At 34.0% G+C, this 16,866-nt stretch overlaps 2 protein-coding genes across 2 annotated transcripts in view; one reads left to right on the forward strand and one right to left on the reverse strand.

Moving 5' to 3' along the window:
- LOC138308195 (26S proteasome non-ATPase regulatory subunit 1-like) overlaps positions 1 to 16,866 on the reverse strand; it is a 206,243-nt gene that overhangs the window by 120,521 nt on the left and 68,856 nt on the right. The window lies entirely within an intron of this gene.
- LOC138307427 (D(2)-like dopamine receptor) overlaps positions 4,079 to 16,866 on the forward strand; it is a 28,351-nt gene continuing 15,563 nt past the window's right edge. Inside the window, exon 1 of the mRNA XM_069248168.1 lies at positions 4,079 to 4,746. Coding sequence (XP_069104269.1) covers positions 4,431 to 4,746 — 316 coding nt within the window. The 5' untranslated portion in view covers positions 4,079 to 4,430. The remainder of the gene's footprint in view (positions 4,747 to 16,866) is intronic.

A 16,866-nucleotide genomic window follows, 5' to 3' on the forward strand; every position in this document is an offset into this window, starting at 1 on the left:
CCGTGTGCCAGATTTTGTATCTTCTGAAAATGCAATTACTACCACAACTTCCTGCAACATATCCCAGAACTTGAATTCCCAGGTGTTACGACAAATGTGTTATAATTATTGTTAAAAATCAGTTAAGTGGACAGATAGATGTTCTTTATGATGAACAGCTGGACATCATTGACTGACAACAGTTAATTAATACATGTATGCTTTAAGTTGAAATCTATGGGCCAGCTTGATAAGCACCAGTATTCTATAACTTTAGGGATCAAATTCCTGTACTCAAAATTCTCCACTGAAATTAAGGAGAACATCTTAAGTATGGAACTTTCCTTAATGTCTGTAATGCTTTCCTATGGCAAATTGTGTGGTAAAAAATTCCTAAAAGTGAAGGAATATATGATAAAAGATCTTTTGAGCAGAATGTGTTAAGATGTTTCATTTATATCTTATTTACGGCTAGGTTCAGTTAGGACAGCCTCGATCCTCTCTATACAATGTGTTGTTCGTGTGTGTAAATGTCTATATATATTGGGTTTTTATATGTCTCTGTGTAAGAGTGGAAGCTCGTGTCCATTTTATAGTGCTATCTCACTGAAGCATACTACCAGAGAAACTTAAAACATCTCACCCGGTCACATTTCACTGGCCATGGACCAACCAGATGTGGGCATTAAAGGATGCTACGTTAAAATACTGCTTCACCAGTGAAAATGTTGTTCCATGCGGAAATTTGAATCAAAACATAAATTGTGTTCGTTCAATTATGAAAACTAAATAATTACTTAATAACACGGAAACTATGCATAAAAATGTGTAGTATTGTGTAAATCACGGAAAGAAGAATTAAGATATATTAGGTGCTATTTCTCTTACGGAAATGGTTGGAACCAAATTACATAAATGTTATTGCAATCAAATCCAGATAGACAATAAAAACAAAATTCATAGCAAGTGGAATATCTAAATCCTATTATTAATTAACATCACACAGCATATTGTTAATGACTTCCGCAAGAACCACGTTATTGGTTAAAAGATTCCAATAATTAAAAACTTTAATACATATGGTGATTATTTGCTATTTTTAGCCTGTTGAAAGACTTTAGATAACCAATTAGAATTCTTGGTGTATACAAAATGTTATAACGTTTAAGGAGTCCGTGACACACGCTCATTTGCATAAGTCATATATCACCATCATATTTTAATATTAGATTAGATATGCCTTCAATTCATTACTGGTTTAGTGATTTACCTGTGTAACACACCTGAGAAATAAGTCGTTACAACCAGGTTAATAACATTTGTCACTACAGAGCAAACAGGTATAAGCCGTTTTGATGTATAAAGATTCGAAGGTGTGGCTAAAGAAAAAAATTGTGGACAAATATCTAAAACTTATCGAAGATTCTGATAAGTTTTATTGTAAATTACGAGAAATTTTTGTTTTGTTTTTCATAAAAAACAAATGGATGTTGAAGCTGAATGACTGTGCAGTGTATGGGGACATGAATGCCATCCCAATCATTTAAGTACAGAGAGTTATTTACTCCAGAAGCTGCTGATGAATGTCTCGAAATGTCGACAAATCTTCGTCCTGTTAACTCATTTTTCTTGTGATTTCCTTCGGAGTTACTACATGGAATGTGTGATTATATTTCAAAGGAAATGTGCTCGTCAAAAATACATCATAAATAAGCAGCGTATTAATATTCAGTGTTTGAAGGGATATATACATGGAATGTAATAATATTCATGGAGATCTATGTGATGGTGGCCATTTGTTATGTATAGTGTCAGAAATTGTCTATCTCAATGTATAGCTTTAGTGCACGTCTTTCAAAGAACAAGTGATTTCTTAGTTGTGAATTCATACAGCCAAATTTTGGATCACAATTTTCTGTACAGCTCCTCGTTGCTACAAAGAAGCTATAGAAATAAGCTATTTAATTTATCAAGCAAAACAAATTGGTAAAAATTAGCCATACAAACTCTCCGAGAAACAATTAATTAGCAAGCATGATATCTATAAACAGAGGAATGTATTAACTACAGCTGGGACAACATGCTCATGCTGGAAAAAAAAAGGAGAGCTGCATCTTGTTAAATTTACGTACTCAGTGAAAATATACAAATACATGAACGCAGTCCAAAGATTTCAGTAAAGTATTCTGTAAGTAGTTACTTAGGCAAAGTCTTAAAAGAAAAAAAAAACCCATTGATTTACGTAAATATTTAGATTAACTAATATCACTAATTAGTCAAAAAAATCAGTGAAAGAGAACCATACAGTTTTCAATTTAAAATCTGGTTTGTTAATCCTTTATTCTATATATAACTCTCTTCCCGTTGTGAATGAAATTAAATTAAACTCCATCAATTATCACATGCCAGAACCACCAGTGCTTTCGATTCATCCTCTTTCCAGACCTTCACTCCCTCAAGTTTCTGGATTTGGTAAATCGTTTAAATAATCTGTTGATTTCTAAGATAGCTCGTATTTTGTTAAGATTACCATGTACTGTAAGATAAGACTAAATGAACATGTATCATACGACTTTAGCCTGGCCTTATAAAACCCAAAATACGATGCTGCCATTCTACTTATCATTCCTGACCCTGCCTAGGTATCTATCACTGATATATTTCTCTCAATAGCTTCACACAATGTTGAAGTGTAGAGCCAAGTTCCTGTCTGAGCGGTGCAATCGTTAGGAAAAACAAATTATCTGATTGAAACGCAAATGGTTCGGAAATGAATTGTGACTTGTGCGTCAATCCAAGGTCAGACCATGTCCGTACACACAGATAAAGGTTCACTATAAGCTGTTAATTGTCAAAAGACCAAGCAGTATAAAATATTAATATGACTTTCTTCTGAACTGAGAGCTCTGGTATATATGTACGACATAGTAGCCTTACTCTTCATTGATACGCAAGTGCAAATAAGTTATAGAGAATATTTAACTGTTACATCGAAGGATGAGAGATAGGAATGAAAGTAATGACGCATTATTACATTTCGGATAATTAAAGCAAATAAGTATAAACCAGGTGAGAGTACAGATAATTACAAGTAAGCCTGATCACTAATTAGATATGGAATACACTAAATTAAGCTATTAATTAGAGTAAATTAGACCCTGCTCTTACAATAACAGACAACAGTACACAGAACAGAAGCTACAACAGATACACAATCACATAAACCCTGTTTATCAGCTGACAGGGCTGCAAGCATGTTACTTCTCCAAATCTAGACTCTAATTAATCTCGGATTGGTAACCCGTAATTACCCAGCCAACAATTGGAACAAACACCTAGACAAGCATGTATAGAAACTCTTATTTAAACTGAAATATAGTTTCCTTCACAAAAATATCATGAAGGGATTAGATGAGCTTACACTATAAATAGAAATGAAATTGAAACATGTTCAATCCTTTTGAAAAAAAAAATCACAGATATCTAGATTAGAAATCAAAAATGGCTGTAGCTATGGATTACATTATATAACTTCAGTATATGACTATAGATTCTGTAAAGTTTCATCACTATGAAGGATAACTTTGTATGAAGTTCTACCAATATGGAGTATAACTTCAGTATAGGACTATAGTTTCTGAGAAGTATCATCACTTAGGAGTATAACTTTAGTATAACTTCAGTATAAAGCTCTATCATTGAGTCCTATCAGTTCAGTATACAACTATAGTTTCTCTTGAGTATCATCAGAGGAGTATAACTTCAGTATTGGACTAAATTTTCTGTGGAGTATCATGATTGAGGAGTATAACTTCAGTATAACTTCAGTATAAAGCTCTACCATTGAGGAGTATCAGTTCAGTATACGACTTTAGTTTCGGTGGAGTAACATCATTGAGGAGTATAACTTCAGTATGACTTCAGTATAAAGTTCTATCATTGAGGAGTATAACTTCAGTATACAATATTAAGCTCAGTGTAGTATCATGACTGAGGGGTACTCTGATCCTGTGAAGTATCATGGAGATAGTGAATGAGACTATTGCTGCTGTGTATATATGATGGACACTAGACCAGCCCCTGCTAGTTGATTGGTGTACACCAGGCTGCTGATGCTGATCGCTCCTCACACACAATCCCACACAGTACTGACAGGCTGTAGTGTGATGTCATCCTCACCATGAATGTATGGTGGTGGACACCTACAGGTGTAGTGCTCCCCAACCTACGGAGTAACTATCCCAGATATAAAGTGGTACACCAGGAGAATACATATCACCAATTACCTATGTGTGTCTGTAGAAAATAAATCCAGTCTACATTTTATCCAGGTGTTTCATAAAGTGTGGAATCTACTCGCTGATATTTTTATATATTTTTTTTTCAAATAAAATAAAAATTGGAATAATTTGGAATAGTACGATACAAGTGTGGCTCAGATAACTGTCTCTATGTTTGAACCAGTCACTCGACCGGAGGATGTTACCCTGATACACAACATGAATATAAGCGATGAAGGCCACGGAAATATATCCAACTCGAGTACAGTGGACAAAGTGGAGCCCCAACAGATGCCACAACTTGCTATGTTGGTTTTACTTGTGGTCATCTGCATGTCCGCCCTGGGCAACCTGCTTGTGTGTCTCGCAGTGATCTGGGATCGTCGTCTGCAAAATATGACCAACTATTTTCTGATGTCGTTGGCCATAGCAGATCTTCTTGTTTCTCTGCTTGTCATGCCTCTAGGAATGGTGGTCGAAATCTATGGTAAGTTTTCAAAGTTAAATATTGGAAAGGTTTCGGTAAGTTTTCAATTTGTTTTTTGTTTTCCGGCCTATACCAGAGTCTATATAAACACATGGATCATTCACTTATCCTCTACAACAATAACAATATGTAAAATAAAAATAATAGTCCTTAACTTTTCAATCTGTTCCACTAGTCAAATTGACTCTAATATGCTTATCTTGTGGTCATCTTTATCTTCTCATCATTAGGTTTTAATTGTCCTTGACCTTCAAGTAATAAACCTTTGAAATGACCTTTTACCTATTAGTGGTCATTTGAATATCCTTGACCTTCAAATGAAAAATTATGGCCCCTAACTTTGCTATTCATTGACCTTTCCCTGACCTTCTTGTTAATTAACATGTTCTTAAACTTAACATGTTATTTGAATTAGCATTGTCAATGATCTTCAAAAAAGTCTTATTTGAATTGCTTCACATGATCTTTATATCACATGAATTTAAATCTATATCCTACATCTTCTTAAACATTAAATTGTCTTAGGATCTGACCTTGACCTTTCCATTACTTACCCTGACCTTAAATTGACCTTTGCATGACCCCAGAAGCTATTTATAGTCAAATGTTGTATATATGAATTTTTTTCCCAATACTCCTGATCATACAATGCTACATTAATATTCATCTGCCAATAGATAAACAAACCAGTACATATTCTGCTTCACAGACTAAAACAACATATTATCTTAACATTTTACACAAATTGATTGTTTCACACTCCAACATCTTACAACACTAACTATTTTAACCACAAAAAGTTCTTCCCTATGATTTTGAGGAGCTCTATTGACCGAGTGGTTGTAGGGTGTATAGACATATCACAACCCGTCCTCCACCTCTAGGGAGTTAGAAACCTGGGTACTCCAACATTCCTTCCAATTCCAAACCTGACACGTCCTTAAATGACCTTGGATGTTTATAGGGTGTTAAAACAGATAAACCAAGAAACATTTGATAAGGCTGGTGTTGTAGATTTATTTTGTATACCTGACCAATACCCAAAAGCCTTACAGCTATTGTAGGTATATAGCACTTAGATCATTCAGATAAAGCTGGGTATGATCTGTACAGTAATACCATCAGTATCTGACACATGAGCTATCTCCACATGTTAATACTTCATTGCCAGACACTGGAGGGAAATCTACAGGAAATTCTCAAGGTTACACCTTACTACAAATGGACTAAAGCTGATTTTTCCAATAACAACTAAAAGTTTTATTGATCAACCATTATACTGAACGTAAACTTCTTAGTCAAAACTTCAATAGTTCTGTGTCTTATTAGGGATCTCAACTGTGATGGTGACTCCAACAATATTTAAGGGTATATGCTTCATAAAACATTATAACTATCAACAACTTATATAGAGTTATCTCCCCTTTAAATATCTTCAAAATATCCAGGAGTTTAAAATGGACGATTGGGCATTATTTTAATAAGATGTTCCTGACAAACTGGTTCAAAGGGAAATGGTACCGTTTTAATATTCAGTTTACATGTTGAAATTTGGTAGATTTATGAAATTAGAGAAATGGACAGGTCTGAACTGATGTGGTTGAGTCCTTAAGCAAGGCACTTTATTCTTGTTCCTATTGATAGATGTTCACACAGAGATAGAGACCATCTACTGAAATTTAGCCATTGTCTCTAAATGACCTTGTACCTTGACCTTTCATTAAAATTCTTGACAAACTTTAGAATTCAACTTCAAAAACAGGGTGGATGGAATGGACACATGGGCAACACATACTATATACTCTCCTCCTCCTTCAGTCTCCCTTACGTTTTCTACATTGGGTCAAGAGTTCTTTAAAGATGGTAGCATCATGTCATATAAACCCATTATGGACAGGTTTGCTCATTCTATAGAATAGGACTTGGTAGTGAACCAGATGAAACATTGTACTGCCCAATTGACTAGCAGTGCTGACAGTCATTTAACCTATGATGTGATTGTCATCTGTAAAATGATCGTAAAACACCTGTACGGCTAATTAACAGGTGAGCAGTCACACCTCCACCTGAGCTGTGATGAGTAAGGCTATAATCGACGCAGTAACACGGACTGTCACTTACACCTCGTAAACTAACACTAATAAATTCAGGTAATGTCTCGGGTCATGGTTCATATCCTTTCGACAGTTGTTGTATTGAATATCTTTTGTTCTATAAGGTACATATAGATCTCTATATTTATCACCCTAGAATTACTTGGTATCATTATTTCAAAGTTCTAAGGCCTCAAATACAAGTCCATCATCTGGCAAAATAATTATAGACGAATTCACATTACCAATCAAATGGTTTTTTAAAGAAAATAAACACCAGCAAGCACTCAAACTTGTGCTTGCCCAGTTTAAAGACAATGTTCATATAATATTATTTTCTGAAAATAATTTTTGTATTTTTTTTTGTTTTTTTTGCCATCATTTGAATAAAACATACTAAAATTTGCTTTTGATGTCTTGTGGACACATTGCATTTTCTAACGTTTAATCAGAGATGCAGCAAAATTGTATCAAAGACACAGACTCTCCAAGGTGTTCTCCAAAACTAGGTTTATCATGGAAAGACAAGTTCATTACGGAGACAGACATGTCCAGATTGCCCCCTGGAGGACTCCACTAATATTGTGTGGGTTGTCCGACGGTCAAACATGGAGTACGATAATTAAGTCTGTCCAATATCATAACCTACCTGTTGGTGTGTCTGCTGCTATATAAATGGCACAAAATACATACTGCTCGCTGACTGTCGTTTATGGATGTTGTTTACTTGGTCAACAGAATTTTCTATATTTGGTGATTTGATTGCTTCTCTTACAGGCCTTACTATTGACTCCCACAAATAGAATGTGACTTTATAAGACAGTCTAAATATAGTATATATAGTTATTTACTATTATATTTTTTTTAGCCAAAGTTGGCACTTGGAGCTAAATTGGTTAAAAAACAATTATGTTTGTTTTCAATTGGCTACAGCATCCTTTTTTTTATTTCATATATCTCATATCCATCTGCACTAAACATAAATTAAAACATGTCTTTTTTTTTATTATGAATATAAGAGACTGAACAAGTCATCCTTTGCCTGGTATAAAGTCTATAAGTCCAATTTCCTGACCTTGACCTTGTCTTATCACTTGGGTTAAATCGTGTTATCCTATGAAAACTTACGATTATTGCTGTTTCAAACAAACATCTTCCAGACCCAATCAAAATTGGATTATTGCATTGGATTATATAGATTTACTGTAAGTATGATGGACTGGAATAGATAATTTGTAAGAAATTTTAATCTGTTCACCATCGCTGTTGGTATCATGTTTGAGACCAAAAAAAAATCCATCATGAAAAGGTACAAATCTGACGCACCTTTTCTATGGCGGCACCTATACAGCACATGGAGAGGAAATAACCAAGACATTTTATTTGATAACATCTATGCAGGCTCTCATATCCAGAAACAACTTTAAACTAAGTTTTCTTTATCTGATCCAACATGAAATATGTTAAGATTCCGTAACCTTGAGATCAAATGGGAAAGGAATTCCTCTTAATAGCAAATTCAAAAACTTTTTCTAAATTTTTTATACTTTAAAATAATTATTATCATCGATTGATTAATCGTCAACACAAAATTAACAGGCAGAGATTGATGGTGGTTGTTAAAACGGCATTGTTTGTAATTAAACCTGTATCTAAAACAATAAATTTTCAACAGAAGAATAATGCTGCTGGTTTTCTAAAGCAAATGAGATAAATCGCTGACAGATGATATTTTTTATCTCTGAACGAATTGAAACAATTTTGGAAAATAGTCACAGTTAAAGTCGGAATTTGTTCATTTATTTTAGGATACATTCGTCGATTAGAATTATTTACGAGTTGGAGGCACATCGACTGATAATCGTTAACGATGACGTTCTAAAAGGTTTAACATGAATTAGTCTCTACGACAAAGCAGACGTCAAACATGTGTCACATGACGGAGCCGGAAACATGACAGTGCATGCTGCGAGAGGCTTTAAATACGTTGTTAGGAATGAACTTGTGTTTACGCTGGTTTTTCCAATTAGGGGGACACCCTCGGGAACATGGCATTCAAACCCTCGTAACATAGTAATTATTATATAAACAGATGGGAACAACTTACTTACTAGCCATATTACTCATAATTAAATGTTTGATGTGATATTGATTTTCCCCTAGAGTTGGCGCAAGAAGTGAGCAAAGTGAGCGTATTCTCAAATCTTATCTTAATACGTGATCAGCCAGAAACGGCAATACTTAAGGCAGATTCCACATAGGTCCTTTCGCTCGTAGTAAAACCTGATGGTTTAACTTGCCATTACATCAAAGTTTATTGGCCCAACAAAATGAACTCAAATCTTACTAAAAAAAATCTCAAAAAACAACAGCTAGCAGCCATGGTGATAATTATAACAAGCATATCTGAATCCACAGGCTTTAAATACTATGGTTAACTACTGCATGTACATATGATTTTCTTTAACATATATCTAAAGTTTAAGACATTTCCTATTGAAGAATGATAAGAAATAATAACAAAAAATCATCACATAGATTTATTTCGGTTTTCAAGGTGAATAATCGGGTGTCTAATGCCGATTCTAAAAGGAGCTGAACAATTGTAATGATTTTTTTTCCACAGCCAAGCTTAATGGCAGTACAAATAAACTTTGGAGCCAATAATATTAACCTTAATATATGGAATGGTACTGGAGACAAAAGAAAAGAAAAGAAAAATTCAATAAACCTTTGAAGATGTACTTATAAATAAAATGTTTTAAAACTGAAACTTTATAAGATTTCAAGGGTGTAATGAAAATGGATCTTACATTTTTATGACAAAACAGTGAAAATCACGAACAGGCAAGCACAGAGAATACAATATTCAAAACAAAAATAAAACTTCAGGAAAGTATGAAATGAATGAAATTTATAAGATACAATTATATTACAAAACTATGAAACCTCAGAAAATATAACTGGAAAGCAGTAACTTACTACGGAGTGCAATAAAATAGTGCAGACCTATGGAAATTTCAGAATTGTTCTGCGAAAAGGAGGGCAATAAAGCATTGCCACCTCTATAATTAGGTTGAAATCATAAGAACGGAACTGAACGTAATACAACTCCCAATTGTATCATCAACATTGGTAAGGCGCATACGAACGTGTAGTGGTTTATAGTGAAGACATGCAGCCATCAAGGCCACAACTGGTTCGCATGACTGACACGAGGAGTAATAAAGGCTATATATTTATAACAATTACTTGTTCTTACATGCAATCCTAAAGTAATATAGATAAAACGGAGATCTATAAATGAAATCGACATCATACGCGAACGTCGTTAAGTAATTTAACCCTCTCAGGACAAATTATGTAATTGTAGATAATTGCTGTGGTATCTACTAGGGTAAAAGTCTTTTTTCCTGTTCTGGGAAATTTTTCTATCAGATCTGTATGTTAAGTTGTGTTCTGTAATCAAATCCACCAGCGTCCACAGTTGTGATAGGATGAAAACAACAGAATGTATCCCTATAAGGAACAGCATACTGTAAAGGCAATACCCATTGTGACCATTACAGTAACATCTTTATTCTGCACAAATTGCCAGCAAGATTTCAAAAGATTTTTCAAAAGATATGAGCCAATGGCCATGGGGACCACATATATGATAAAATAGAACTGAACAACTAGCACTCTGACCAAGGTAAAGAAGTGTAAAAGAAAGAGGATATTGAGACAATTGTGATTTCTCCAAACATGTCTGAGAATTAGAGAATCAAAATACTACAATGCTAAATGAGAGAAAAATCCATGATGATCTGAGATCTAAGTACAGATATGTTAAGAGGAGGTTTTGAGGGTCAACTTAGCTGTCAAGCCCAGATTCCAACTTGTAAAGGCTGTACGATGATGACAAACATAAAATGGCTTAGTAATGGTCACTCACCGACTGGACAACCCCAATAAGGACAATTGGTGTCATTAGCAAACAGTTTGTGACCGCAGGAAATTTGGTTGAGAGACACTCGGCTGAGAGTCAGCCTTTTCTCTGATCAGTGACAGTGTTTTCTCACTGAAGTCAAATTGAGTCTTCGAATGAAAAAAAAGGTTTTTTGAGAGCTTATAAATCTCTTATATGGAGTCTTTGAATGAAAAGAAGGCTTTTTGAGAGCTCTTACAGAAATCTCATAATCAGTCTCTGAATAAAAAAGAAAGATTTTTGAGAAGAGGGACATTTTTGAGAGTGAGTGGTTGTTTTGAAATCAGGCCTTTTTAGATAAAGTTACTTTTTGCAAAGAGAGAGTTTTCCAGCATTTTAAAACAAACAAAAAGCATTATTTGAAGACAAGATTTGTTTCAGATATAAAATCTCTTCTGTAAGAGCTTTTCCTTGTCGTGCTCCCAAGCGTCAAGTTCAGGCAGTGGAAATATTCACATGTTTTAAAATCTCCATTTTTAAGATTGCCTTTATCCTCTCTATAATCTAATGAACGGAGACATTTTTGTGAGTTGTGACAGTTATGAACATTCATTTAACCCCAAGTGTATTGCATAAGATTCATTAACCATTTCATTCGTGATCAAATTAAAAACAACGCCATTGTAATATCTGGGAATATTTCATAGAAACACTTGACTGAGAGATACGGACAATTATTGAAATGAGAGATGAATTTTATTTTTAAACTGAATTAAGACCTTTTTACCAAAATGAAACTGATGTATGGTCAGGAATAGATCCTATTAAAATTGCTGAATTTAGCGTTAATCCTCTACACCTGTTCAAGAACGGTCAAACTTGGAAAAACGACAAATTTGATAATTTCATTTGATAACATTATCTTTTGATTCATTGTTGAACTATCCATAATGCTTTTGATACTTTTTAAGTAAAAACATGGTTATAACAAAACTCTTGGACCAACAAAATTACTTTGTCATTATAAGCACATTTAATTATGCACACACTACAGACATCTCATAAAAACCTTGACTGAGAATGAAAACTACTATGCTATATATATAACCATGAATTTGCTGTAAACATTTGAATTAATGTAAACATAAATAGCAAGACCTAGAAAGATAGTTTTCTAGTCCAATAAATTGTTTGTACCTTCAAATTTTTAAATATGCCATTCTCTTAAGATCCTTGGAGACTATATATGCATCCATTTGAATCTTTTACACAATAATTTAAATATGGGTCTACTTAAACCATTTACACAGAAGTTAATTAACACACTGACAATGTTTTCTATGAATAAATAAACACAAAACATTTATATCAAGCATTAGATGTTAAGTGGTTTACCATTGATTTCGTAATCAAATAATCTGACATGGGGAAGCCATTATTGTAACCATATCAATAGTCCATTTGGGACTACCCCCCAGACATGTATATATATGGTGATAGGGGTGGGGGGGGGGGGGTAGGGGTGGGGGGGTGTACATTTTACTCATTCACCCCTGAAAATTCATAATAAATTATTCCAGTATTTGAATTTAAAGAGTTCAAATAGTCTTCAGAGGTAAATGAATTATACACATCTGGGAGACAGACTTGTAATCGAGCATGATCTTATGAAATATGCTTTAAATTTACACCTTCAAACGTTAAAGAGGAGATATAGATAAGGTTTGTATACATTAAATTCATAAAGAGATAGACAACCAGATAAAATGTATGAAGATATACTATCAAACACAGGATTCAGGTACTCGCAGCAGCTTTAGAGACAGGAAACTATACTTCACAAACACCACAAAGAAATCTGTTATTAAAAATGATGGGTAGAATGTGGCTTACATCATTTGAATTGACGTAAAGGTTATCCAGTAGACTGAAGTACATTTGTTCATGCATGCATAAAAAAATATGACAGTTACAGATTGGTAAAATATCTCCAAATCTCCATCATACTGATAAATGTTGAACTGAAATGACTCCTAAATCTCCGATACCGCCTTAATTACCAATGAATTAATAATATCAGCTTCTACAGAAATATTTTATCTGTAACGACCATTAGTACCAATCTCAGATGGAATCCAATCCCAAGTATTAACATGTTTCACCCCTAAAATTTGATAATGAACTGTTCCAAGCTTTGAATCAGAAGAGTTTATATGTGTCTTCAGGGGTGAATCAGTTGAAAATAAGTGGACATTGTATTTAATAGGGGATTTGGATGTCTCCATAGTGATAGAATCCACTAGGCGAGCCTTACTGTGGTAACAGTTTCAGAAGAGGAATCTTCACACTTAACACATAACAAGGTGTTAATGTCAAAATGATTAATTATCAGGAAAATGTTGTGTATTCAATGGGTTGATGAGGTGAAGATTTAAAGCGTTTAAGAATATTGGATGAGGTTTGAAAAAGGGGGTAAGGGAGAGAGAAAAGGGGGAGAGGGGAAGAAGGGGAAATGTAAGAGAAAGAAGAGGGGGAGGGGAAAGGGGGGGATGGGGGGAAAGGGGGGAAGGAGGGAGAGAGGGAGGGGGAAGAAGAAGCGGGAGGTGGGGGGGATGAGTGGGTATCAACATTACTGTAACAAAATACATAAGATTTACAGTAAACATAGATTAAAAATAAAAGTGTAACTAGAACTTTAACAAAGACAACACAGACAGTCATTATTTATATGTCAGATATTGATGTAAAATGTCCATTCCTGAATATCAATAATGCTTATAAATATTCCAAATGTCATAGATCTTTATTATGTGCACCTAACAACTTGTTTTCATCACCAAAGTCATAAAAAATTGAAGAAGAAATATTCATGAATGCATGAATACAGCATAAATATTTGAGATACATAGCCACAGAAAGAGAGTGCTTTGTATTGTTTTTGTTTAAATGCGGAAAACCACGAAATAATTATGAGTACTATGTGTCAGCTCCACCTTTTAATACTTACAATCAACAACTAAGAATATTTATTCATTCACCCCAAAATTTTATAATGGACTGCTCTAGTCCTTAATTTAGGAGAGCCTAAATAAGTACTTAAGGGTGAATTAGTTAAATCTGTAGAATGTCAGACACTTTAGCCACTGGGCCATTGATATCCACTAATTTTAATTGTGGAAATAAGAAAATGTTCAAAAAAATCAATTCTGCCATATCAATGAGAAGATGAAAAAGAATATGATGTTGTTTTAATTGCTTCTGAATACACAGTAATCGGGTTTGTGGGAATATGGAATGGGCTACCGCCTTAAAGCATATTTATATACAATTAAACACTTGGATAAGACATTAGCATAATGATATTTAAATCTTTATGTAATATACTTCCAATTAGAAGAAAAAAAATTAAAAACATATTATGCTTTGAAGAATAAATTGTTGCATAAGATATTTATGCATAACTTTTAAGAGCCGATAATCTAAAGGAGCAATCCTTTTCATTAAAATTTTTCCAGTATTAAAGATAAGATTAAAACCATGCAGGAACACCTACATAGCTAGCAGACACTGCACATGGACTTCAAATATTCCTGTATCGGCAATAGCTGAGATTTTGGAATTCAATTACAAATTATACTTGAATCATTAAAGATTCTATGGATTATATCTGCTTGTATATAAACAGCATCAGCATTAAAGGGTAGCTAGACCAATATGATGATGATGTTGATCTATGGGGATGGACCTCTGTGATAACACTGGTCCCCCTATCAGACCACTATCTATTTATTACCCCAGACATCCCACCTCTCTGAGAGCCATCAGAGAAATCTGACCTGAACAATCATCATGCACATTTAGACATAATTCTGCTGTGATAATAGTAACGATCTCTTATCAGTCTTCTCCCAACCTTCTCTGCCTGTATTATAACCCTTGGTTCTGGTATCTGCAACTATTGAAAGGTTTCCCACTTCATCGATGATAAATTTAACACCTCTTCATCGATGATAAATTTAACACCTCTTCATCGATGATAAGTTTAACATGTAAATGATCCAGAGGCATGTGATGGATCAAAACCAATATCAATTCTGGAGTCTGAGCAGAGAAATGTTAAGTGCAATCCTGATACACTTCAGTGCATATAGCTTAATAACAAAATGCTTCAGAGGAAAATGATTCAAAATTTGACCTTCATCCTTGACCCTAGTGACTTCATTTGACCTCTTTGTCCTTATATAACACCTTAACCTTAAATCAGAAGACGATAATTGTAATGTGGGAATATTGAAAAAGAAAAATAAATCCATGAAATACTCATAAGATTAAATATCAAAAAGAAAAAAGAGAGAGAGAAAAAATACACATAGTACTTAACACAGAAACTGAAGCCAGATCTAGACAGAGGAAATCAGAAAATGTCACATGACATATTTTCTTTAGACATTCTAGAGAAGAGCTACAATCATTAGGTCATCAAAGATACAGAATGACCAGTGGTCATCAAATATAACTGCAGACTGACCGATGACTGACACTGACAGAGAGTGATTTCCCTCGACACTCTATATATCCTAGTGTTACTTGATATAGACAAAGCCATCAAATCTCTAATGAATTATAATTATTTCGTCTCAAAAGTTCTCGGTTCGTCACCAATTTGCCGTGTGCCTCCTTGGTCTGAAATAGAACACCTATTACAAGTAACGAATCACATCAACTCATGACAATGGTGTAACACATCTTCTAGTAATTAATCAATATAAGTGGTCAAGGAGTAGATTGTCATTTATAGTGTATACAACAGCAGCGACCTCCTTGTACTAAGCATTGCCTTATCATTACTCAGCTAAAGGTGACACTATCACATTAAACTGGAAATGATTAAGCTGTCACAAAAATCTGGTAATTATTAAACCTCAGTCAGAAGGGTAACGCTGACCATTTAAGCTGAAGTGTGACCCTGACCCTGTCAGCTCAATGGTGACCTTGAGTCTACACATAAAAGATAACCCTGACCTTGTAAGATGAAAGATGACCTTGACTCTACACATGAAAGATATACTGGCTTTGCAAGCTAAAGTGTGATCTATACTCTGACTTGACTCTTCAGGATAAGAAGACATTATCAGTAGTGGCCCTAGTAGGGAAATGTTGACACTTTAAACAGTGAAAGTACAGTAAACATTTGTGACATTAAAAGGTGGGTTTGAAATGACAAGTTTTACCTTGTTAACTAAAACTTGAAATGACCTTGACCTTATGGATCTAGTCAAATGGCCTTGATTTTGGACCTGCAAGTTGTTAAAAGCCAGATCTTTTTTCCGTACCTGTAGCTAATATACAAAGATTACAAAGGTTGCCTAACCTTTGGGATATGGTTTTACTCTACCTCAGATTAAATAGAAATGATTGGTTATTCCATTTAACACTATCCCCTGTGTAAACTATTCTAATGTTATCTAAATATTGCAATGTGATCAATTTCAAGCAGATAAGAAAATACTGGTATTTACCATCTGTCTGTAATCATGAGCTCTTACATCAGGTATTTTTTTTTATAATCTGTATACCAAAGCAATATAACTTGCTGCTGAATGGCAAATATCCTTTTGTGAGCCAACACATATATCTTGGAGATATACTGCATTAAACTGTATTACAGAACAGTAATGGGGGTATCTGATACCGATGACATCATTTTTTAACTTTCAAAGCATTACCAAATCACATTTGTTATTCAAAATGGCTTCTTTGAAAATAATAATCTTAAAATCAAAATTTATTGCATTCAAAGCAATGTCAAAATATAATGACAAATGATAATTTGAAATATTTATCTGTTCATGAATTCTAATTCTGTAAGAATACTAACATATGGATCATCAGCTGTCAAACAAATGCCAACCAAGTCTAAATGGTATCAAATCATCCAGTAGCTGTTTACATAATATCACAAACAAAATAAACATGACATTCATCTATTTGTTTATTTTTTATATTAAAGGATTTTAACACATGTATCATCAACAGTTGAACAAATCCCAGACATGACAGTAGATAGTATCATATATCAACAATAGTTGTTTATACATGATATCAACAACAATAAAC

Source organism: Argopecten irradians, chromosome 14, assembly GCF_041381155.1.
Source record: "Argopecten irradians isolate NY chromosome 14, Ai_NY, whole genome shotgun sequence".
Classification (NCBI taxonomy): Eukaryota; Metazoa; Mollusca; class Bivalvia; order Pectinida; family Pectinidae; genus Argopecten; species Argopecten irradians.